The 25,626-nt window shown below is 44.3% G+C and overlaps 2 protein-coding genes across 6 annotated transcripts in view; both read right to left on the reverse strand.

Annotated features, from left to right (window-relative positions):
- Window positions 1-25,626, reverse strand: part of RAD51B (RAD51 paralog B) — a 460,340-nt gene that overhangs the window by 423,863 nt on the left and 10,851 nt on the right. For both annotated transcript variants that reach the window (XM_075502954.1, XM_075502953.1), the window contains exon 2: window positions 25,314-25,479. In XM_075502954.1, the coding sequence (XP_075359069.1) occupies window positions 25,314-25,479 (166 nt within the window). The remainder of the gene's footprint in view (window positions 1-25,313; window positions 25,480-25,626) is intronic.
- On the reverse strand, window positions 1,304-25,454 carry TMEM229B (transmembrane protein 229B). Of its 4 annotated transcripts, none has more exons than XM_075502959.1 (3): window positions 25,314-25,452; window positions 23,468-23,716; window positions 1,304-3,032 (listed from the first exon to the last, which is right to left on the reverse strand). In XM_075502959.1, exon 3 carries the CDS (start codon window positions 3,003-3,005, stop codon window positions 2,502-2,504), a length of 504 nt encoding a protein of 167 aa, XP_075359074.1. In that variant the 5' UTR covers window positions 3,006-3,032; window positions 23,468-23,716; window positions 25,314-25,452; the 3' UTR covers window positions 1,304-2,501. The 4 variants fall into 4 exon arrangements, with proteins under 4 accessions (XP_075359074.1, XP_075359075.1, XP_075359073.1 ...); XM_075502960.1 differs by lacking the exons at window positions 23,468-23,716; window positions 25,314-25,452 and adding exons at window positions 7,257-7,361; window positions 13,451-13,530; XM_075502958.1 differs by lacking the exon at window positions 23,468-23,716 and having other exon boundaries at window positions 25,314-25,454.

A 25,626-nucleotide genomic window follows, 5' to 3' on the forward strand; every position in this document is an offset into this window, starting at 1 on the left:
ACCAAACCATGTTACTAACTCCTTTTAACCTTTTTAAAGAGTTTTGTAACAGCTAAGGAGAAAGCAGGGATCCTAAGGATGTTTCTATGAAGCTGAGGGTTTCAGATGATGCAGGGGTGGTGTAGGAGGCAGCACAACACCACACGTAAGCTATGCTGTGAGAGGACAACCCAGCTTCAGACACAGCATTTAATGACCCTGACAGAACCAGGGCCAAAATGGGGAGATCCCAACTCGCACCTGCACCTTGCAATTCTTGTTCTGGTTCAGTAGAGTTCATCTACGTTATCCCACGTACAAATCTCATCTCTTTTTCTCCCCATGTACAGGGTCAGGTGACTATTTTGCCTGGGTCTACACACCCAAGACCATCAAGGCTGATAAACTACATACTGTTCCTCTGATTTCATAATACTGGCATCACAGCATGAAAAAAAAAAAAACCCACCTGTTCAGTGTTTGTTCTCTTTTAATTTAATGAACTATAAAAAGGGAACTCTAAATACCCACCTCAGTATTCTGGGTGCTTCAGGAGACATTGCATACCCCAGGGCAGATTTGGTTAACTCCTTGCCACCAGTGTTTTCGTGTATCCGTTGCCAGCAACAGATGCCATGTGAGAAGGGGGAGGGGAGGAATAAAATAATTGCACTCTGTGTGATACAAAAAGGATTAACACTGCCTTCATAAGAGCAGGACCAACAAGCAGTTCTCCTCACAGGGCCCAGAGTGCTCTTCCCCTCAGGAATGGACACCCCAGGGCAAGAAGCAGGTTCACAGCTGAGCACTCCCTACCAGAGACAGGGGACCCACACAGAAATAGCCTGGCCATTTCCAATACAAGTGTGGAATCCCACAGCCACACCAACACGTTTGCATTTCAAGCCCAATGGATCCCTGGTGCAAGAACACCTAAAATTAATCTTGGCCATACAGGGCAACTACAGCAAACCTCCCCCATAAACCAGTTAGGAGTGAGATACATCTGACAGCTGGAAGCTCCACGTTTGTTGCTAACTTCAAAAGCCAAGACTTGCCAGAACGAATTACGAACCTGTGGCTGCCACTATCAAGCACTTTCCCAGCACTACAACTTTCCCTATACTCCTCAAATGTCCCCAGCAGGTTACATTTCAAACTGTCCCCGTTGCAGGTAGTTCTACAATGGAGCCACAGCACGCCCTCCTGCTCCACCTCTCTGCTGCTGCTCTTGCACCCTAACTCCAAGCCACACTCAGGCAGGGCATTGAAGAAGTGCTCTTCAGAGAGCAACTTTTTGCTTTTGTTTTTTTTGGGGGGGGGGTTGTTGTTTTTTTTTAATAATGTATCAGGCATCATGGCATATCTCTTGCTGCCTCCAATTACTGTCATGACAATATGGCTGTGGTTATTTAAAGCAGAATTTGGGAAGAAAAAGCAAATCCTCTTGATACACTGAGGAGAACACTAGGCAGAACTAACCCATGACCTGCCAGCGCTGAAGGAAGGTGAGAGTCAGTGCCAGAGGACCAAATCCTGGATACCACGTTAGCAACATCAAGGTTTTGACCTTCAGATACAATGGGTTGCAGCCAGACTAAGTCATCAACATCACCAGAAACAGAGGAAGGAAGGCAGAAAACTCTTCTGGCCTGTACAGTCTCTACAAGGTTTGCATGGCTGAGATGGGAGCTGGAATCTGCAGCAGCCCTTCAGGTCTGCTTTGAGGGGACAGAGGAGATGGGAAGACTTACGCTATTTCTTGCGCCTTTTGCCAAGATTGCACAGATTATGGTAAAATTCACTCGGCAAAAGAGGCCTTTATTAAAAAAAAAAAAAAAAGAAAAAGAAAAGAAAAAAATTTCTAGCGAGTATCAGGACTGAGATTTCAAAAAGTACAAGATCTGTATAAATTCAGCAAGATGTCCAGCACCAGATTATTTCATGGTGCAACAAAGAACCTGGGGGAGGCCAATGGGACCTTGCGAGGGGAACACCATCTACCTCCCCAGCAGACTGCCAATCTTAGGTTCTTCTCAACAGCAGATGGATTTTCCTTGTTCCTGCAGCATCTCAGGTCCCACGGGAGGTATTGGTTGCAAGCAAGCACCTGAATATTGCCTAATGGAGTAAGCCAATCACTAACTTAGCTGGCGTGTCCATGCCCATCCACTAATTAGGTTTTTTCTTTTTGTATGCATTTCCACCGTAGCATTTCTTTTTCTTCTTTCTCCACATAAAAGAGTAAGCAAAAGGACTGCTTTCATCTGTAATAAGTTAAAATCAGAAATGACCTAACTAACAAGTAACTGATATTGGTCCTTGGAGCCCGAAGAGTAAAATCCATAGAAAATCTATTGGTTCCATTTTTTTCTGGTATATCCCATGCACACCCCCATTAGAAAAATGGGGTTTATGAATCTTATCATACAGCAAGAAGCAGTACCTCAGAGCCAGAGCTGACAGTCCGTGGTAGAGGTCTGGGCTCTCTCAGATTGCTAAGTGTGGTTCTGAGTCACTGCTCAATCAGTCTTCACATGGCCGTTGGCCAAGGCAACAGGGATGGTGGGGGCCCCCGGCTCGGCAGTCTCATCAAATCGTAAGCGCAGGGTGTTTCTGATCACCAGCTGCTCCATGATGAAAGAAGCACAAAACCATGGGATGGCATACTCCAGGGTGATCAGGCCCATGAAGTCAAAATCAAATTGGGAATAGTCCCATGGGCAGGCATTGAACTGGCGTAGGATGAGGCCGGTGGTGAACTCCCAGAGGTATGTCCAAAGTGTGTAAATGAAGCAGCGTACTAAAATGTTACACTTGTCTTTGAGATACAGATACATCTTCTCCACAATGAGGATGGAGGTGCCATAGATGAAGAGTGCCCACACACTGGTAACACCTGGGAACTTCCAGTTAAAGTTGACCACAAACTCCCAGGCAGCTGTGAACATCACCTCACAGAAATAGCCATGAATGGCATAGAGGTACCATCGGGAGAAAGCGGTCAGAGGTTCTGCCGCAGCCATTCTTCTCCACACACCCCAGCAGGCACTCTGAAATGAAGAGAAAGAGAGAGAGAGAGAGAGAAAGAAAGAGGAGTCAACGAGGATGTCACAAGTCCTTATACCCCAGGTGGCAACACGTGCAAACTCGGAACAGCCACAAAAGACAAATCTGAGAAAGAAGTGAATTTTAAATCGTCTCATTTTTACCACAGCAAATTTTAAGTCCTGCGGAAAGGTGGCACGTTACCGGGCTCCGAGTCTCAGAATGGGCCTGGACAACGTATACCGCTCTGCCTGAGAAGCAGGATGCAGCTGGTATTGCATTGGTGATAAGGAGGGAGCTGACAGGTACAAGGGCTTTGCCAGGGGGTGAGGCTGCCAAAGAACTTACTGGTTGCAAATCAGTAGAAAAATAGTCATCTCACAAGGAGCGCACATCACCTTTTTGCTCTTTTCAAGAAACAGCACTGTCCCCTACTTTTCGGATTCTAATATGGAATAGATTAGATGAACACAGCATTGAAAACCTGGGCCCTTCCAGCCATCACCTACAGTCTCTATACCCAAAACGTTTACTGTAGTGAAAAACTGCGCTTTGATGGGAGCTACAGAAAGGGAACTGGAGGAGAAAGTTTCAGAGGTTTTACACTTTCAGACACCACATCTTGCACCCATTATTCAGCTGAACTGTTATTTCTTCTGTTAAAGAACTCATGCATTGTATGGCTAGGATGTGGAAAATAATTTTCTTATGCTGTCAGACTGCCCGATACAAAGTCAAAAAGCACAACAGAGGCATTGAAATCCATTCAGATTTGGCTTCAGGACAGCAAAACACAAAGGAGAAGAATAAAAAGGAACAGCTGAGCGTAGAGAGAGGTGGTTAGTCATGATAAATAGGAAATGAGAACAAACTCTAATTGTCTCTACAGGAAGAAACTTGGTGAAGGGGTTTTGAAAGGGCACAATTTGCTTATCACTGAACTGTTTCAGCACAATTAGTTTTTACACTTTTTGTAGATATTTACAAGGTCCATGCTAGAGTCCCTGGCCCAAGCTGATTTTAAGCATAATTGTACTGAAGCCTTACAGATTCACACGACAGGGTGAGAATTTTACCTCTTTCATTCCTAGAAACTTATTCTTTCAAGTTGGGTTTCTCTTGACTCTTCATCAGGCACTATTTAACTTCTTTGCTCTGCACTTGTCAGTTCTGTGGCACAAGGTGCTAGGAAAGGACCACATTAATGTTACATGCAGTCATTCCAATGCCATCTGGAAAGAGACTGTTCCTGCCCTGCTCTGTAAACATGGTGCCACTCTGAACAAAGTATTAACATGCAGTATGACTGAAATTCTGATAGGAGATGAGAGAAGAGAAATGTTTATAAGGAAAAAGGAGCTATAATAATGAACATAACGAAGATATGCAGAATATTCACAGGGGAATATTGAAAGTGGAAAGGACAGAGCTGTATCCATGACCTATTCACTACTCTCTTAAATGGACACCCAAACAACCAAAGTCTTGGCAGTTCATATGATGTGGGTGCTTCAACAAAGACCCATTTTCTAATGGCACAATCCATTTTACACAGGACACTGAACTATCATCAGATGCTACAGATCTGGGTCAACAGCACATTGTGAGCTTGTGGGTGAAAGACTAAGGAGTCGCTAGGAATTCCCTTATGTCTCCTAACAGTTTCGTCCCAAGGGACTCTGCAAGACAGCAGTGGAGGTGGCACATGAGAAATATGCAGGGGGTGTATCTCTACACAGTCCACAGGAAGCTGATGTGGAAGGGCACTGCAAACTTTCTCTCTGAGGAGAATGACAGTTTGTCAATGTAATGTTACTTGGTTAGTTTACCAGCACAGTTGATAAGCTTAGGAGTTTGAATCCTCATATTCCTCCGTTCTCACATAATTTCCAGAACAAATCAATAGTCAGAAGTACAGGAGTAAGAGAAAGCAGTAAGAAGAAAATGGACTGTAGGTATCTTTTGTCAGAATGGGGATATACGGCTGCAGCAGGAAGGGAGAAGTTTTTTTATATCTGAGGAGACAGACATCAAAAGATGCAGAAGCCTTAGAAGTCATACCTATTGCTGGGCAAGGCACTGAGGAAATAAGGAACATCATTCTCCAGGGAAGAAAAATTATTGTAAAGTTTTTACTAAGCTGCCAGGGGATTGTATGGTTTTCCTCTCTTTTCAATAAGCCTTTCTAAGCTTTTCCACTTGTGGTCCTTAGTCCTTGCACTTCCCTCTACAGCTTTACATGAAACATATTTGAACTGTTAGCATGCAGTACTATCTGTAAGGTTTTCCTTGTAATTTTGAAAATCTCTTCACAAAGTTGGATCAAATGCACAGAAGGTCCTTCCCTTCTTATTCCAAGGATCCCCTCACCAATTATTTCTGTTGCCTTACACCTGCCCACCAAAGCCAAAGACTCACGCAAATATATCCAACAAGCCACGTCCTGTTCTACCCCACAATATTTCCTCTGTGCAATGAAGATTTCTTTTTCCTGGTTCTATACTGCATGCTTAATAATTATTATTTATTCTCGATTTCTTTTTTTACACTTTGCAAAATATCTAGTCACTACACTAGAAGTCTAATAACTGAATCTAGACCAGGTCTGGGACAACATCTACAACACAAGTTAACCCACTGCAAAGACCACTGTTGACTTCTTTTGAATCCTGAGCCTTTCACCACAAATGCAAGGAGAGATGCATCAATGTGCTGACACTGTCTCAATATTTGCCTTCTACTGTCACGTACTCAGTCAACCCAGCCTTGATGGGAACTTCCTTCTTACGATATGCTTGAAAGAGTCCTCACAGGCTGCCTGCTGATTAAGAGCATCCCAAGACAGGGCAGATGCCGAACTGTGGTAGCCCAAACATAAACTGTTTCCATTGTGCTAGGCACTAAGCGCATCCACAAGTCACAGCTCCTCCTGTAAAACATTTCATTCAAAACAAAAAGTACACAGTAAGACATAGAAGGGAATGGAGGATACCTAGGGAGACCACAACAAGCTACAGCACATCATTGCACAAGTTGGGGACTGCACAATGTAATGGTTACAAGTCACTTGGGCATTTACAAAACAATTAAAATTGCAGCTGTTCCCAAGCATCTTATTTCCTGGCCATACCAAATTGGCTGCTGCGTGGTAGGGAATACAGGACAAGAAGGTCTCAAGAGGGAAATGAAGGAGAAAAGTGTTGTTTTATCAGGCAGCAATTCATGATAAAAGGATCATGCTGAAAAGTAGCTGCAGGACATTAGTGGGAGAAGCATCCAAACAGAAGGCCAAGACTGGATTCAGTAAGAGATGCAGATTTGTGAAAAGCCTCAAGTTGATAATTGAACTTGGTGATGCAAGACTTTTAATGGAGTTACAGTAATACAGACCAAAAAGCTCTGAACGTATGATAGCTATTCAGTCTCCTGAGGAAAACAAATGACATTCATCACTGAGGTAGTTACAGTGGGATGGGCAGCGGCTTCCTGAAAACCAGAAACACAGCTGCCACCTACGCAATTGTCTCAGCAGAGAGCAAACAAGTCCTGGAGGCTGCACACTGATGGCCATGCTTGTACTGAGGCTGCTCACACTGTGTTGTTTAGTGGAAAACAGGGAGTTTCTAAATTCAAAGCTATGAAAATACTTTCCATCATCATCAAATTATATTTCAAGCAGCTAAAGTAGAAATAGTTCCTCCAATACAATGTTATTAGGAAGCCTGAGCTAAGGCAGCGCAGAAATTTTCCCTCTTTCTCCAGTAGGACCTTCTTTTCCAGCTTGCTGATAGAAGAAAAAAGGCAAGTCTATGGAAACCACACACGGACCTCAGAAGAACACGCAGTCCTTTCCCCAACTGCGCTGCCTGTGCTGGTAATGCTGCTGGCAACGCAGGGGCCAAGAGGCCCTCCACCGACAGCGAACGAGCACAGCCCTAACAGGGGGAAGCATATGAAGGACCGCGTTTCTCTACAGAAATCTGGTTGAGAGGATCAGGACAGGACTCTGAGTAAGGCCTGCGAGAAAATAATATCGTAACCACACAAAGATTATACTTTCATATTTTAGAATATCAACTCTGAAATTGATATTAATCATCCCCTAGGTTGACATAAGATATAGATAAACCTGATACACCAGGCAAAGTAAGAAGAAAGGACGTAAATCCCAGACTGTCCCGCTTCACGTGCAAGACCCTTCTGCGCAGGGGGAGCACTTCCATACTCGCATTCAGTTTTGCAGGTGATGCAGTCTGGGCAGGCAAGAGGTAAGCGATCGGAAAATGGGTTGAGGGAAGACCAAGAAATAACGGCAGTTTTGTCACACACAGGCACTGCAGGGGAGACATCAGTGCATGTCATGTTCATGCCTAATTAAGTTCTTGAGCACTGCCTGGTTAATTTTTTTCAAAGCTCTCCTTTCCAGTGGCTTTCTGCCTGTTTCCCTGCTACCAAGCCAAACTGTGCTTCAGAAAGTCTCTCCAAGATTGTCTCTATTCCCTCTACTCCAGCAGACTTATTTAGACTCACAGCCTCTGGATGGGTATAATGAGACCTCATCAAGATACTCTGAATTAACTCTGAAGTGCTAATAAAAGAAAAACACAAACAAAAAACCTCCATGAGACAATTCCCCTGATTAGTGATGGCCTGATGCTATAAATTCTGCCAGCTACTTGATTCACCACAGGTGAACTTGAACTAATGCAGTAAGTTCCTTATTCTTACTGCCCAGTTGTTTCTGCCAGTTAAAAAAATTAGGGCACAGTGTTATTCTACAAATTCATATTTGAAGTATTTACTAATATTTAGTTTTATAACATCCATGTTCATATTTCTAAGAAATGCCTTAGATACATCTATAACCCTGTGTTAATGTCATAATTACTTTTTAATTTGAAAGAGTAACTGCAGACAGAGGCGGCACATATGTAGTGGGATACTTCAGTCCCTGCAAACGACAGGACTGCGAGCAGCAGACAACTCTGAAGTAGAGGGCACCTGCCACTCCCTGACCATAAGCTCTACTGCTTATGATATTCTCTTTCCTCAGACCCTTCTTACCCAAACAGTGCTTATGTAAGTAACTGTTCCTCATGACCTTTTGAATTACTTTCACTGGCACATCATTGTAGCTACTGTGTTCTTCCTTAAGACTGGGAGAATCAGATGTGTATCTGCTTTTCTGCTTTAACAAAGAGTAGAGTAGATACAAGGATGCATCAATGAAAACTGACATGCATTTTTGGGCAATACCTTTTTAAATGCAATTCTTCCTCTCTTATTTTGCATTTTCCCTCTGAGTAAACACCAAACGAGCATGCCTTTGCAATCACGGACAACGTTTAATGAATGTGCTGCAAATCTGGCTTCAACATTTTCAGATAAATCTCACACAAACCATTAGGAGTAAAGATTTACAGAACACTGGTGCTGGATTTGGCCCCAAGACATTAGTTCATCAGTGTTTAAAGATTTATGCAGTAAAGTCTTAGCGGTACTTATGTGCTGAAGTCATAACTCTGAGGAGATATTCATCCTTCAGGTAACTGAGAGCCTCAATTAACTGTGGCTCAGAATATAGAATTTTAACTGTACTGAAGTGTGGAATAGTTCCAGCAGATCGATTAATCAAGCCCTGCAATGAAGCTAAAAGCATGCCACAGACAGATGTCTCCAAATACAGACTTGATGTCCATTCCTTACTCTTAGTGCTTTCAGGATGGATCCGGAGCCCTGGGATTTTGGTCAGTTCTGAATGTATTAATCATCTGGTTTTGCTGCTTCTCTCTCTGGACTCCACCTCCATCAGGATGCATATTGTCTCCCTTCCTCTGAGTTCTACCCACACCGCCGTGTATTGTAAGAAAGCACAGCCCATTTCCAATCTGCATTTTCCCCTCATTTTCATCTCTAGCTCCTTTCCCTTAGAAGGTGCATGATTTCCCTGCCACTCCTCGTTCCCTTGCCTGGTTCACTCTGTACCTGCTGGCAGCCTCTGATCCCTGCCTATCTTTCAAATCTGTTCCAAAGAGAACTGTGATACAGTAAAAAAAAGTGACGACAAAAGTAGACTAAATTAATCCAATTACCAGACTAAGCCAAAGGGATGGGGAAGTGTAGTTCTTACCGTAATGCCTGTGCATGGGCTGCCCAGAAGGCGCCATTTCACAATGGGAAGGAAAAAGGTAGGGTTTTCTTGGGAGGGAGTGTAGAAGGGGGGCTTTTCAGAGAACAGAGAGAAAACGTGAAGACATTGTTAGTTTAAAGAATAGTTTTCTGACTAGTATGATCTCATGAATGGCAGCAGAAGTGCAGAAAGCTGAGCTTTCCCATGCCCTGCCTCACACATAGCATCACGTTACTCGAACACACCTTAGCCCACAGTGATGACTCCAACCTGAGAACAAATTAAGGCAGCAACTCTTTACTTAATGACCGAGAGGGATGCTTCCTATGTTCCTGACAGAAGTTAAGACCCCTCAAGAGTCAAGCAAGCAGCAGACTTGCAAGACAAATCTGTGAAAAATGACTGAGCCCAGACTTGGCATCTAGAAGTATTATCCCCGAACTCCCCAGCATCTCTTTCAGGGAAGGTCATGTCCTTCTGCAAGCCTGTTGCTAGAAGACTCCTGTGCCTTACCTGCTGCCCTCCCCTGTTTGGAAGAGCTGCCCTGAGTCCCCAACATTTGCTGATACTACAGCTCTCAAACAAGAGAGGGCCAGCAAGGGCCCAAGTGCCCCTGAAGTGGCCCCAGCACAAAGCAGAGACTTTGAAGCCAGGACCCCGATGCTGGAGCAGGCAGAGCTTCCCACTAACACTGTGGAAGAGGGGGCCAGCACTATGGGAGGTCTGCCCCCAAGAAGATGGCATGTCCAGGGGAGCACAACCTGCCCCTGAGAATCTGTATCAGCCGTCCTCCATTTTTGGGTGCTCAGTTGCTGGATTCACCATTATCTTAACCTGGACAGCATGTCCAGGTTGACTTCATTCTCTGCAGTGAGAGCAGAACTGAGTTCCTAGAACCCATTGTTCAAAAGCTGCCACAAGTTTGCAGCCCATGACTTCGGGCCTAGGTCTGAGCACTCACAGTTCCCTGATGGGCAACTGCCTGACTTGTAAGCTCCTGTGGGCTGGGCCCCTTCATTTCAAACTGTGCATCTGAGTACAGTGACAATCAAAATTCATGGCTGTTTTTGAAAGCTTGAGCTTAACATGTTGTATTAGCTGACTGAAGCAAATCTGACATCCAAAGAACATAATGCACATCATGGCTTACCAGGAAAAAGCAACCCAAAACAGAATGGAGAGAGAGAATTTATCCTGAGAACCTACTGAGAGTTTACAAGATTTTACCATAGCCAACATCCTTTCCGCTGTCACTAGAGAGCCAACAGACGTAAAGAAGAGACAACATTAAGGTCAAGACATTATGTGTCACCCATCTTACATGGTTTCTTAAAGCTGTTTGGAAATTCAGACAGTTCATTTTTGAAAAGGTTGGGATTTTTTTTCTTCTCAGCAAATGCTCCCATCTTCTTTGCAAAGCAAGATGAAAGCAAATACACCAGTCCACTCCAACACTACAATAATAAATTGATTTGGACAACTCACAGAGGTCAGTATCAGTAACAAATAAATATGCTTAGCCCAGCTCTTCTGAACAATCTGCAGTAACAAGCCAGAATCAGCATGCAATGGAGGAAACACAGGTTTGGCCAAAAAAAAAAAAAAAAGACAAAAAAATCCAAACACGTTTCACATTGAAAATTAAGCTTGGCAGAGAAAAATATTATGATCAAGGCAGTGAAGTAAGAGTAGCTAAAATCCTAGCCTGCTAATACCCTGACACAATCCAAGTCACTTAAATCTGTGAAGAACAGCAGTGTGTGTAAAAAGACAAAAAAAAATTAGAATTGTTGACAGATCCAAGGCAGTCTCTCCTAGTTTGCTGCAGGTAAAGCTCAAAGCAGCATTTCAGAAAGTTAGCTGCTTCTTTCACTGGAAATTCATGCTGCATATACACAACTGTAAAGAACTATTTCCCTCCCCTTGTATTATTCTTCACCAGTGCACAAGCCTTTATAAACTACCAGCATTCAACTGATAGTAGGTAACTGGATGGTGTAAACACCTGCAGCTAGCAACTACAGTCACTCCTCATCTAGGAGGAAGAGAACTGCTGCAGACCATAAAGAAACCTAGCATCTTGGTCTAAGCTGAGTTAGGTTTAAACCTTGCAAGCAGAAGGCACTGCATAAACAGAGATGAAACAGGAGGGAGCACACTTTTAAGCACCTTCAGAAACACAGCCCAAGACTGTCATAAAAAGTTTTCTTCTCTCTTTCCCCTTTTGGGAGTCTTTTGATGGCAATTCTACAGAAAATATTTTTTCCTCCTCAATATATGTATTTTCCTTCCTAACATTAAACTACTGCTGAGATGTGAAAGAACCAGGTCTTCCAAGCACTATCTGCTATTTGCTAGGCTGTGATTCCTCAAGTTTCCTCCTAACATCCCTGGTGGAGAAAACTTGAGCAGTTGCAGATTGCTAAATTATTCTTTTTCACTAAAGGAATCCTTGTGGAGCCTCCAAGATGGTGGCTACCTCATCTTCTTAATTTCAAGTTCACACAGGTCCTCAGAGGTAGAAACACCCTAGAAAGGAAGGGTAGAAGAGGATAAATCTCAGAATCCTAGTGACCACTTCACCATGTCTGACAAGATCCTCATGTAGGCAACCATGCCTACAGCTGGGAAAGGCAGCTCCTGTGAGCAGTTTCCCAGAGTTTCTCCCACTAGTGCTCACCAATCAGCATACCATGGGGATTAATCATGCCATCACTGGCTTGCAAAGTACGGAATCAGCAGTGGAAATATATTGTATGGGCAAATAAATTAGTGGTGAGTTTTGTACTCTATTGTTCAGGTTTATTTCAATTCAGAAAAAACAAGCAGCAGCCTGTAAGCCCATGGCTCAGGTAAATCTGTCTTCGTAGACCAGTCAAATTTCTCTGTCCTGAATAACAAGTCAACAAAAACAGGTTTTAGGGCCTAGTTCCTACACAGCAGACATACCCCTCCACTGTGTTGGGTATTTCATTGCTATTTACATCTTTGCAAAAGAAGGGTTACATTTTTAGTGCTGTTATTTCCTCAAGGTATCAAGAAGCTTAGCATTCATGTTACAACTACAAACACACCATCTTCATGTTTTATGCACGCCTGCCATTTTTCTCTTTTGTAAACCTGAAGCATCAGATCCACCATAAGCCTCTAATGTTTAGCGGTTTATGACTCCCCTTCAAGTCAGACTCATTCATCTGATTATGTGCTGTGTGTCCCAAGAAGGCAGCACCAGAGCCTTCCCGTGACTGAAACTCTCAGCCTTCTGAAAGGTGGTAAGCTGAACACTCACGAGCTCTTTTAAATAAAGCAATAATTCAACATTTGTGCCCCACGCAGAACTGGTATTTGCCTGGCTATTTCTGCCTGCCATTCAAGGAAGCCTCTTATCTCTTCAGATACCAATTTCTTAACTCAGCATCGGTCTGTAAGCTTTTACTGCTGCATCCTACAGCTCCCTCCTTTTCCAATCAGTCAGCTTATGAAGGTACAGTCCCAGGGGTGTTTCCCAGCGCTGTTCTTCCAACTGAAACATGTGCTCCCAGCTGCATGCTCTCATGAGCCAGGGAGCTGGGTCATAAGGATGCCCCATGTTTCCTCTGACTACAGCTGATGTCACCTTCGTTCTTTTCCAAGTCTTTCTGAGCTTCTTACTGCCTCTCTCCCAAACCACAGAACTGGACTGTTCTCTCACGCTCTAATTTGGACTGGACCACAGGTATCTGCTTTAACAAAGGCAAATCAACCTGCTATGCCTACGTAATTTTTAATTCTATCTACAGATGTATAGATATGTAAAGATACATAGACACATTTATATGTTGTCCTTATTGATTTGCTTATTTGCCCTCTCTTCCCCTCTACTTGAAGGGGATGGATTTTTTTTTCCCCCCTGTAATTGGTTCTTCTGACTGTGTTCATTTTTACGCTGAGGTGACCTTTTACAATGTGGTGGGTTGACCATGGCTGGACAACAGGTGCCCACCAAGCTGCTCTATCATTCACCCTCCTCAGCTGGACAGGGGAGAGAAATATAACAAAAGGCTTGTGGGTTGGGATAAGGGCAGGGAGAGATCACTCATCGATTACCGTCACGGGCAAAACTTGGGGAAAATTAATTTAATTTATTGCCAATCAAATCAGAGTAGGGTAATGAGAAATAAAACCAAATCTTAAAAACACCTTCCCCCCACCCCTCCCTTCTTCCCCGGCTCAACTTCACTCCCCATTTCTCTCCCTCCTCCCCCCAGCAGCACAGGGGGACGGGGAATGGGGGTTGCGGTCAGTTCATCGCACCTTGTCTCTGCCGCTCCTTCCTCCCCAGGGGGAGGACTCCTCACACTCTTCCCCGGCTCCAGCATGGGATCCCTCCCACGGGAGACAAACTTCTCCAACGTGAGTCCTTCCCACAGGCTACAGTTCTTCACGAACTGCTCCAGCGTGGGTCCCTTCCATGGGGTGCAGTCCTTCGGGAACAGGCTGCTCCAGCGTGGGTCCACCATGGGGTCACAAGTCCTGCCAGCAAACCTGCTCCAGCGTGGGCTCCTCTCTCCACGGGTCCACAGGTCCTGCCAGGAGCCTGCTCCAGCGTGGGCTTCCCACGGGGTCACAGCCTCCTTCGGGCATCCACCTGCTCTGGTATGGGTTCCTCCACGAGCTGCAGGTGGATATCTGCTCCACCATGAACCTCCATGGGCTGCAGGGGGACAGCCTGCCTCACCATGGTCTTCACCACGGGCTGCAGGGGAATCTCTGCTCCGGCGCCTGGAGCACCTCATCTCCCTCCTTCCTCACTGACCTTGGTGTCTGCAGAGTTGTTTCTCTCACATATTCTCACTCCTCTCTCCGGCTCCAGTTGCCATTGTGCAGTTTTTTTCCCCTTCTTAAATATGTTATCACAGAGGCACTACCACCATCGCTGATGGGCTCAGCCTTGGCCAGCAGTGGGTCCATGTTGGAGTCGGCTGGCATTGGCTCTATCAGACATAGCGGAAGCTTCTAGCAGCTTCTCACAGAAGCCACCCCTGTAGCCCCCCCGCTACCAAAACCTTGCCACACAAACCCAGTACATACAAACACTACTATTGGATTCAGGATTCCTACCTGCAGCCTGCCCATCATTTATCACGGCTCCACAGGGCATGCTCAGTTCCAGCCTTTACACAGCCCCTCTGAAAGTAGATCCATTTAATATTATGTTTATGCCCTTCTTCCACATTTCCTTTTGTGACTGTAGTGTGTCCAAATGACTATGCTCTATTGAACAGTCTCCCCAATAAAACCAACAAACAGATTCATTGCTTCAATACAGGAAAGCATTTTCAAAACTTGCCTGTATTTATTAGTCAACAAAATTGTAAGACTTTAGGTTCTTTAAGACAAAAAAGTCTATATGTATGTGCACAGGAACACTTCACATGCTTCTGAATGCCTGGAGTCCAGGAATTCATCTTTCATAGCATAGGGCAGCCCAGACCATAAGATAAAGCAATACCACAGCTTCAGACTGCTTTGCAGATCTAGCAGTTTATGGCTGTGGTATGTGCTGAGACCCTACTCACATTCATCCCTTTTCCCAGATCCAATCTACATATTCAGCCTTCTGAAAAATTCGAAACCATCTCTTGTGAATAGCGGCTAACATGCAGCTGCTTCAGGACTCGTGGAATTTAACTGCATCATGTTAATACCACCTACTTGCTAAACACCTGAAAAAGGAATTAAGCTTCCACCTTAGAAAAGAAAATCCTTAAGAACTGCTAACTCTAATCCTAAACTCAGCAAGGAGGTAAAAATACTACTCACCTCTTCACTCCTATCAGCTGTAAATCCATACAGAAGACATTTTCCACTCTCAGCTGCAGAAAGATGGCACAGTCACAAAAAGTTAAAGCACAATGATAAAAGGAGACTTGAATTTGAGTCCACACACAGAGCTGCTGCAGTAGAAGGCAAAGCAATGTTCTTGCTTGGTTCCTAAAATTACTACTGTATTTGGGTTGGCTTCTCTAGGACCCAGTGAGCCAAAGCACAAAAAGAGAGGAAAGGCTGGTAAGAATTAATTTGGGGAAAGCCTTGCAAACCTTGCCTTGAGAACAGAAGGTGGATCTAAAAGAAGCAGGATGGAAAGACCCTGGAGTATTTGTAGAATAGAGGGAAACAAGGAAGAATGCACAAGTGTATTAGTAGCTGAAGCCTTGTAGGGGGCAGATGTCAGGGAAGTAAACTGATCACTGTTTCCTAATCATTAACTTCACCTAAGCAGATAATAATGAAGATCCATAGATTTCTACAGCTACTGCAGTGACAAGATAAAATTTGGATACATGTTCCATCCTCCTTCTGGCTACCAACCCCAAGTTAACAGAATCCTTAAAACCAGCCTGGCTGGGAACCTTAATGGGGCTGGAAAATGGCCTGGAAAAGTGAGGCTATTTTCCTCTCATTGTTGAACTGCTGAGCAACCACTGAGAAGAGGCAGCACTCGGGTATGGACAAGATATCTAAGTCAGAAGAGATGGGAAAAGCATGTAAAAGGTCTCTCAGCAGCCAAACAGGGCAACAGACAAAAGACTTATGAAAGTTACATCAGAGCAGTTTAGCCACATCATCTTCCTGCACCAGCACTTGTAGAATCAGTGCAGCTGGAACAAAGAATCGGAGTTTTGCCCAGTGGCAAAGTTAACCTGGCAGTACAGATCCATGCTTGGCTTAGGAGAGATGTGCTCTTTGCGAGTCTTGCTTGGAAGCTGAGTTGCTGGAATACAGAAGAATGGGGAGAGGAAGAGGAAGATGGTGGGATATGGACCAAAAGGCTGCTCTGGGATGAAAAATAATCTTGAGAGCACTGGGAGAAAAGTTAAGATTATGACTCTTGACCACATATGCCATCAGCTGACAAAACCCCAACTATAAAAGGTGCCAAGGTAAGTCAAGACTGCTTCTCTACCAGTCTCTTGTCTCAGATGACTCTGCTTAGAAGGCTACATTAGTAACAGCTTCTCTTGATACAAGACACAATTTTAGTTTTACTAAAAGTAAATTCTACTATGCTCTGCCGGCAGTTCACTGTGCTTCTCTAGTTCAGCACTCCCTTCTGTCCGAAGCTAAGTAGCTGCTGCTTGCAGAAAGAAGAGAAAATGACTGAATATAGCCAGACTGTCTGCAGTGACCTGTTTTGCCGTTACAAAAAATGGAAGACAACTATTTTAAAACCTTTCTCCACTAACCTGCCACTGCAGTGGGGCATGGCTATCATTTGACTAGCACCCTGAAGGAATGATCAGCAGCAGGCTTTTGCATATCATCTCCAGCAGTCTCAGCCCTGGGCTAGCAGCACACATCACTGGCTGAAGGCTCCAAATGCGTCTACCTTTCTAAAGTAGAAATTTAAGACAACTGAACTCCTTGCATCTTCAGTTGTGTCAGAATACTTCACAGTAATACATACATTCCCTTAATATTACTACCAGAAGGTGTGGCCAGGTGTCAGTAAATCAAGGTACCATAGGCCTGTACAAACACACATGGAAAGACAGCCTGTGCTTCAAAGAACATGTCATACCATGTCATCTTTCTTATTTGCTGCTGCTGCAAAAGTAAGATCTAGAAACCAGAACCATATTTATTCTGTTTTTCAGGCTTCAAAAAGAATATGTTCCAAAACATACATAGTTCTTGTTTTTTTCTCATATATATTTGTTTAATTCCCAATGATTGACAAAACATTCTCCTAATCCAAACACAGGCACTAATTGGCCCAGATCCTCAGCCATCTCAGAAGAGAGACCAGACACCAGTTGACTGGATTCTTTTCCTTGCCTCTGGAAGCTGCTCTTTCCAGAATAGATAACTCATGTTGATACACAACACAGAAAGTTCATGTTCTCACTGTCAGAGCTTCTCTTTCATTTACAAAAGCACAGATGTCCCTCTGGACAGTTCAGACAGTACCTTTCATCAACCCTGAATTCCCCTTACAAAAGCGTTTGTGATGGTCACACAGAGGCCTCAGGAACATGTGGGGACACAAGTGCAAAGGAGGAGGAGTTGGTGGTCCAGTGGCTCTGTCCAGCTGGGGTTGTGATGTGCACAGTCTTTCCCCACTGTTGGGCTCCACAAGCAAAATGCTCATGCCAGGGAGAATTAGCTACTGCAGACCCAGACTTTGTTTTCAGTAACTTTGATCTTACTACTTTGGTCAGATCAGAGACAGAAATCTGATACTCAACATCAAACAGCTTCAAGCCCAAAGACGGCCTGAGTATCTGAAACTTACTGCCCCCCTCCACCCCTCCGCAATATCAGCTGACGCAGCAAAACGTATTACCTCTCCTTAGAAAACCATATTGCACTTCATCTTTGAAGAGAAGGGAATGTGGAGCTGAGCATACTTCACCTCGTTCCCAGAAGAGGCTTATTTTTGAAGTCTCATGGCAGCCTAGTGGCCAAATCCTATGAAACGCAGGACACACTCAGCTGAAACACTGGAAGAGATGCTGTCTACCAGGCTACATGCTACAGACCCATTTACACCAGATGGGAACATGTAAGAGGAAGTGGTAAGACCACAGCTTCCCCATCCATGAAGTTCAGTTCGTTCTTAACACCTCCCGTAAGCAGTTTCTCTTTCTGTCAAGTACCAAGCCTCCACTAATTTCTGGCAACTTGTCAGAGGAAGCTTACTGCACTCTACACCTGGCTGGAAGGACTCAGTTTCCCCATGGGGCCTGGCAAGCACAACCAGAAATGAAAACAACCATGGCTGCGCCATCCTCTGCAGCATGGAGGCAAGCCTGCCATCCTGGAGTCTCAGGCAGCAGTAGAGGCCTTTTAATGGAAGGGCAATTCAACTTCTGGAAGGGCTTCTTTCCACTGAAGTGTAACCTAAGGCTCTACCCATCTACCAGGTAACTGTGCTTTTGTATTTAGACAGAATGGCCTTGGCCAAGGGTGACAAGAGTGTCCTGCCCTGTTAATGATTGGCCACAGAGCTCCCAAAGAGGGCAGGGCTTTCCTAGGGTCACACTATTTTCTGCCAGGGATTTTCTGCCCCACTCTTCCTTTGTGGTGCCTTTAACTCCCAACTTTACGCTTTCAGCTTTTGTTTTGCCATCTCCTGAAGATAAAAGTTTAAAGATATACTCTAAACAATTGCTTGCTATTTTAGGAGGTACAGTTGTTAGTTAAGCAGCAAGGAGCTGATCCTTCCTTTGTGCAGGCACTGAGCTCTCATTGACTGAAACGCACCTCTGACAGCGACTTGTTCTTTCAGATTCAGCCTGCAGTCTCCTGTATAGGAGCTGATCCTTCCTTTGTGCAGGCACTGAGCTCTCATTGACTGAAACACACCTGACAGCGACTTGTTCTTTCAGATTCAGCCTCCAGTCTCCAGCCTCCTAATCTGCCTTATACTATTATTGCAACACAATACCATTCTAACAAATTAATTATTTGCATGACACGGTTTTACTGGCTTTTGAATTTCATATAAACGTTTCCCACACACATGCGCAGAGGCCCAAATTAATTCATGAATTTCAGGCACTTAACAAAGGTACCTTCATTACAAGCTTTGTCTCCGCAGGCTCCCATTTGTAGTTAACCAGAGCCTGTGAAGGTAGCTAGAGATGGACACATCCTGGAGACAAAACTGGAGTTTGAGCATTCCTGATGCTACCATTCCTGCGTCTTTCCAGTACCTACTTAGAGGTGCTTAAAGCATGTACAACACAGATTTATCCACCTCAGTGAAATACCTGAGGTTACATAGGGTAATTTCAGGTCTTATCAAACAAGATTTTTTATCTTGTTTTCCTTCTGGGCAACAATAGGTACCTCATGCCTCTGGGCAAAGAGCCAGCTGAACAAAGATGCCAGTTCTCATCTGTGTGTTGGGAACTGTCTTGTGATAAGACTAGAAAAGAATTCCTCAGTTTTAAGTAAAACAGTTTGATAGTGCTCACACTGGCCACCAAAAAAAGAAAAACCCCTCTCCAAAAACCCCAAACCCTAAATTCTTTTTAAACCATCTTTAAAATCTGCTTAACAAACAGAGCATCAGGTGACCCATAGCAAATGGAACCAGAGAGACACCATATGTTTTCTTGTCCTGCTTATGTAAAATGCTTAAGAGCTGTCATTTTCGTACCTGCATCATGCACCTACTACTGACAGTCCTGGAGGCACACATTCTGGTCAGCTTGTCCATTCCTTTCTAGAGGTACACAAACCTGTAGCATGTAAGGACTTTTATGACAATCACTAGGTATTAAGCAATACACTGTTGGTAGGATGAGTAAGAATTTATCTCCCACCATGAGTAAAACAACCTAAGTATGCTTCCATTATATAACTAGTTTTGATATATGCAACAACAACACATTACACATATGCTAAACAGCACTATTTCCACTACTTTTCACAACAGTTCATAGCAATGCCAAGGTGTTCAAAATAGATACCTTGACATTTTTCAAGTGTGCTCTTTGTGCATAGGCTTGCACTAACTCAGAACCTATATGTACACTGCAGCTAACCAACTTGCTTTGCTATATCCTCATTGTGCCTCAGAGTTCCCACAGCTGTAAAGATATGCAAAGTTAACTTAAATGCTACATATGCAAAGTTAACTTTTAAATGAATGTGCCTCAGCCAAAGTAGTCATGCACGTGTGGAGCACAGATACATGTTGTTCTAGCAGTGCACATCTGTTCCTGAAAAGAACTGGAAGGTAACTTTTGCTATGTCATGCTGATAATAGTTTTCTTGGGTATTTCTTATGCCTAAGTCACTCTTCAGAGTCACCTGCACTTAGATACTTTGACAGCACAGTACAATGTATGAAGTTTTGCACTGCATCCACAACGTTGACAGATCTTCCTTCCTTCTCCAACTGGGTCTATGATAATCAGTATATAAGCATAGGGAGCATCTTCTGATGTCTAGAAGTGGCCCCCATTCAGCAGCCTTCCCTCAGCATCTTCCCTGGCAAAGCTACAATGTGTAAAGAATTCCAAGAGTCTGGCTAAGAGCAGACTCAGGAATTGGACTGGACATCAGAAGATGCTGCCAAAAAGTGAAGCTCTTTTGCAGAGCTGCATGAAGGCCCAGCACTCAAAAAGCAGAGGATGCTGGAAATCCACCCCAACACCTCTCATCCTGGGAGTACTAAAACTAAAATATCTAGAATACAGTAGCTCAGAGCAATTCTAAAAGGCATTGAGATTTCTACAACAAAGGGTGAAAAAAGGAAAGAAGCAAGTAGCAGCCAGGACTCAGATGGAGAAACAAAAGGACCTTCCTAAGTCAGTGCCAAGGTAGATACATGGATGGGGTTGTTGAGCAGCTGTGCTGCCTCACGAAGCAATATGCAAACTGATCCAAGTCTTGCAGTGAGCTATGCTGGCCATAAGAGAGGCACAAAGGGCCAAATAGTGCAGCGCACTAACACAGGACTGATGAAACCTCTGCTTTATTACCATGTTTGCCATGATCTGTGACATGACCTTGGATGAGTCATTCCACCTCTCTGTGCCTCTGGCTACCATCTGGCTAATTAGACTAAACTATTTAGTGTGAGGGCTGCATCTAACTATAGATTAGTTTGGCAGGTAGCACAATTGATTACCGGTACTGCCAAAAGCCATCAAGCAAAACTGGAATACAGAGAACAACTGTGGCCAGTCACTTGCAGAAGCACCAAATTCACATGGAGTCAAAAAGGCTGCATGACTAGGCAGCCCTCAGCACCAGTCTCATTTGCTCTGTCATCTGTATCACATGGATTCCCAAGTTTACCAAAGTATTTCTTTCAGGGAGCCTGAAAGTGCATCTCTAAGCCAGATACAAGCATTTGTATTTAACAGCATATTCAATAAGCTCCTCTGTACAGCACTTAAGAGTGAGTAATTAAAGGAAATATTACTGCAGTAGAGCTTCTCATTAGCAACCTAATTAGCCTTCTGAAAATAATTAACATTTCTTTCTATAAAGGGAACAGATGACCCATTACATCCATCAGACAAGCAAAACAAATGCTGAAGGTAAGGGAGATTCTTTCAGGGAGACAGCAAGAGAAGCATCTAGCAGCAGTACGAGTAAAAAGGAAGAAGACGAGGCACAAATGCCCGTAACTCACGAAGACTGGACTATGCAAGTGGGTGTGCAGGACTGGTACATGCCTAACTGTCTGATGTGTGCATCCAGCATTCACACTGAGATTTTTCCTTTCTCTGCCTCTATGACCCACTGATAATCCATCAGCTGAGATGCTGAAAAATTCCACGCTCCAACTTATTTTGCTAGCCAGATTCAAAGGCTCTCGAATTCAACCATTCACAGTCACAAACAGCTCTCTCCATATGCAAAAATTCCCCAAAGGTCCTATGTTTTGACTGTTAAAATGCTCTCAAAATGCCTATTAAAATAAACCATGATTTAATGTCACACGCAGCCCATTTCTGTGGCCCACAGGAACAAGTGAAGTGATGGCTATGAACAGCATGAAGTACACCTCTCCAGGTTTCACAGGGTGGTGCTCTGATCAGTTAGCATGCCCTGAAAGAGTTAGGCATATGTTTCTTGATCAGTGCATGTTTGAAATCAGTGTGGGTGAGCAGAGGGTCACAGGCATCACTGTTGTGGAATGTGTGTGTATGTAAGGACAAGAGAAAGCAAAGGATACAGGTGAACATATCACTGCCTGGTACAGCGAGAACTGTGGTATTACAACAGTTTGATGCACTGTTTCAGTGCAGGATGACAGATAAATGAGAAATAAGCCACGATGGAGCTGAGCTTCCCAACATCCACATATTCAGGTAACAGAGCAAAAATAACAAATCATGAACATGCAGTTGCATTTTCAGCCATTTCCATATTTGATGTATATTTACATTTCCCTGGCAGGAAAGCTGAATACTCATAGCCTTCAAGTGTGATTGCAGTGAGGGTGAAGCTCCACCGTACAAAAGCTTCCACAGCTACATCACTATGGAAACCACAAATCCACCCCCTTGCTCTGTTTGTCTACTTCTTTCACTGATTTAAAAAGAAAAAAAAGTAAAATAGTCTTCTAGGTTATCGTCTTCTCACTTCTGTCAAGACCAAGGAGGACGAGCACAGTTTACCTGCTTCAGGACCAACCCTTTCTTCCTTGAGAGCCCTCTTTGTGAAACCTATCCTACCTCTCAAGCCAACTTGGCAACCTTCCCCCCAGGATGCTTCCACCACTTCTTTCAGTGAGGACTCTTCAAATGCAGTCTGGGATTTTATCTTAGCCTCCACAGCTTCCCTCAGCTTCTAAACTAGGACAACTCCAAAGGTGGCTCACTCTAGGGCAAATCCATGGGTGGGTAGAAGGGAGGAATAAGGCATAATGAGAAGCTGAAAACTGTTCTGGACACAAGTTATAGTGTCTTGTTTTGACTGAAGTATCATTCACTTCCTTTCCTCAAAGCTCTTTAAGAACATTTGAAGTGCTCTCAAAATGGGCTAGGGCATATTACAAGACAGCTGTAAATGCAAGGGTTAAAGTTTTGCTTTAAGAAGCCCATCATTTCTACAGCAGTTGCTAGTTACAGGTAGCTTTTCCCACACTAAAAATCTGAATATCTCTCAGCAAAAGCCTAATAGCCAAGAGCAACTCTGGAAAACGCAGAAGGAAAACGGGGAAAAATGCTCAAAAGTCTGCAATATGGCATGCACGGTGCAGCCTGGGTATGTGAAATGGTTGAAGGAATCTTCATACCAACCAGCAGGAGGGAAAAGGCAAAAAAAAGGAGTAAAAACCTCTTCCCATCTAAGTACGTGCATTTTATGCTGAGGAACAGCCTCTGAACAAACCTTCAGCAATGTCTTCTCTCAAACTGGGCACCTCTTACCTGAGCTCAGAGCAGTTCACAGAAGAATCAGAGGAGAATTTAGTCTCTGCAGCTCCGTAAGTCCTCAGTGCCTCTCAACTTCAGCTGCCAATTGACAACCATTACATAGACAAATGCCCACTAGTAAAAGAGTTGAGAAAAACTATGTATTTCACAGATGTTCCCAAACAGCCATTTAAATACACTCCTCTCCACTAAAGCACTCTGCATAGAGAGAAAAGTCCTGCCTGTGCTCAGGGGACTTTTAGCAGATGACACTTTGGCTTCTCAGAAACACAAAGCTAGGAAGAAACTGACATAGCGTAAGTTCATCCGGGGGGGAAGACTGCCAAAGTAATACTACACAAAAGATGCAGCCCCCCGCCTCCCTTTTGCAAAATGGGCTAGAGCAGTCAGTGCTTCCATCTTGGTCCTAACTCTTTGTCCTCACCTCACAGCCAATTCCAGGCTGGCATTACCAGACGTGTCCCAGTCTCGTTGGTGTTACAAGAGGTCCTACCAACAGCCCACAAGATGATCAAAGGTTATTTCTGCGTCCTCAAGGATGTCACAACAACGCACAAGCCAGTTTCATGGAGGACAAGCTGAGTGGAGTGGTGATCACAGTCTGCAGGGTCATGTCCCCGTGGCTTTGGAAGCAGATCTGTCTGCATCTCCAGCAGACAGCGTCCTGAACAGCCTGAGTGGATGGAACATACAGGAGGCATTGGACGAATGAATAATTCATAGTCTTGTTCTGCTGCCAATGGATCTATGTTTTCTTGTGCCCATACGGCACTCAGTTTTTGTTTTAACAGTAATAGGAGACGTCTGCGCTTCCTTTGATGGTTCTTGAGGGCAGGCGATAAGCAGCATTTACTCTACTCACAGCAATAGTACCATACACCAGAGCGCCTGCCAGACACAGCTTTCTTCAGAAGTACTCATGGCTGCATCATTGACAAAATGGCTGGACTCATTCCAAGGCTCACTCCATCACCAGCAGCCTTCCCGGGCAGCTGCTGACACTTGCTTTGTCATAACTTTGCAGTACTGGTCTGGACTTCACTACTCGGTAGATGACACTTTTTGACCAACGGAAGCCCTGTATTCAGCTACACAATGGGCACCAAGATCACAGTCGGAGCTTGAGGCAGCAGCTGACCCTGCTTATCCACACTGTTAGCATTGCCACAATTAAGTCTACTGCTTTCCTTCAGCAGCTGACTGGGTCTGCTCCCGTCTCAGAGAGGGACAGGGGTCTATCAGAGCAAGAATACCTACAAGAGTCAGACAACAGAATACCTAGCATAGGATCTCTTGGGTACTACCACTAAGAGAGGGTAGAGACCCCTGAGACAGGATAGGCTGAGGGAGGAAGGTGCTACATGAATCTGAATTTTATATATGTAGCACCTGCATATTCAAAGTGAGTTCCCAGTTAAAGTACTGTGCATGACCTACCCATGAAACCTTATCCACAACAGGGAAAACAATACTGCAGCCTGAACTGCTGCAAGCTGTATCAGAGCACCTGTGCTTAACCTCCTGTTAGGGCACCACACCACGTACTGCAGGCACACAGGGTGCTCTGAAAATGCTGCAGGGTCTGGAGATCGTTGTTCTGGTCCCACAATGCACAGCCCATGTATCAGGATCAATATAAAGTTTCGCTCTGGGATATAAATCACCCTTCCAATTTGACAGCATTTTACATCCACTCTGTGCAAGTGTAACAGACTGCCATAGACACAGGAGAGTGGCAAGATGAGCCTAAAAAGATCAGTAGAGTAACACACTGGTGAATCAGGTGCAGAGACTGCACTGCTTGTCAGGGACAGGAATAGATTCCTCATCATCCGACTCACACCTTTGCTTTTACCACAGGAGAGAGCAACCCTCTGCTCTTTACCTACTGCTCTGGTTTAGCTCAGAGACACTGCTCCACTGTCCTGATTGTTTTAACTGCCTAAGGCTATCTGAGTGTGAGGTTTTAAAGAGACAATAACACTGGAATAAGTTTGGCAACATAAATTACGAGCAATCAGAATGATGTGACTCAAAGCAGACAGAAATCAAGGGCGATGTGTGCAAATGGTGATCTTACTTATACTTCCAGAAAGCAACATGCAGTTTGAACTGATGGAAATAACTTCACATCTTGACCATCCTTTATGCACTCTAAATTTAAATTTCAGAGGTCCCATCTACAATGCAGTCAGCTCTGTACTCAGAGAGCTGCTCTGGTTTTCTGGTCTATGAGTACACTCCCACTGGTTTTACCCTCCAGCCCTTACCTTTTCTGGGGAGGAATCCTGGAGCTCTCCTGCTTTTTGGTCAGCTCCTGGTTCACAGCATCCGCAGGTCGACCAGGTTGCCTCCAGCAGGTCTGAGCCGTTTCAGACACCAGCCGTTTTCGGACCAGGTCCGTGTGACCAGCAGCTAATACACCAACCAGACAGCCTTCCTAAACCAAAGAAGTACAGTTTAATCTTAATGAAGTGCAGTGCAAGAGAGGCTTTAAACACTGAAAGATCTATGTCTACCAGAAAGTGCTTTATTTTCCCGTCCGATCCCCCAATTTTTGAAGTAAACCCTCACTGCTGACTC

This window comes from Mycteria americana, chromosome 5 (assembly GCF_035582795.1).
Source record: "Mycteria americana isolate JAX WOST 10 ecotype Jacksonville Zoo and Gardens chromosome 5, USCA_MyAme_1.0, whole genome shotgun sequence".
Taxonomy (NCBI): domain Eukaryota; kingdom Metazoa; phylum Chordata; class Aves; order Ciconiiformes; family Ciconiidae; genus Mycteria; species Mycteria americana.

Bases quoted from the DNA above. Each gene is read 5' to 3' on its own strand.
- TMEM229B (XM_075502958.1), bottom strand. From the start codon at position 3,005: ATGGCTGCGGCAGAACCTCTGACCGCTTTCTCCCGATGGTACCTCTAT.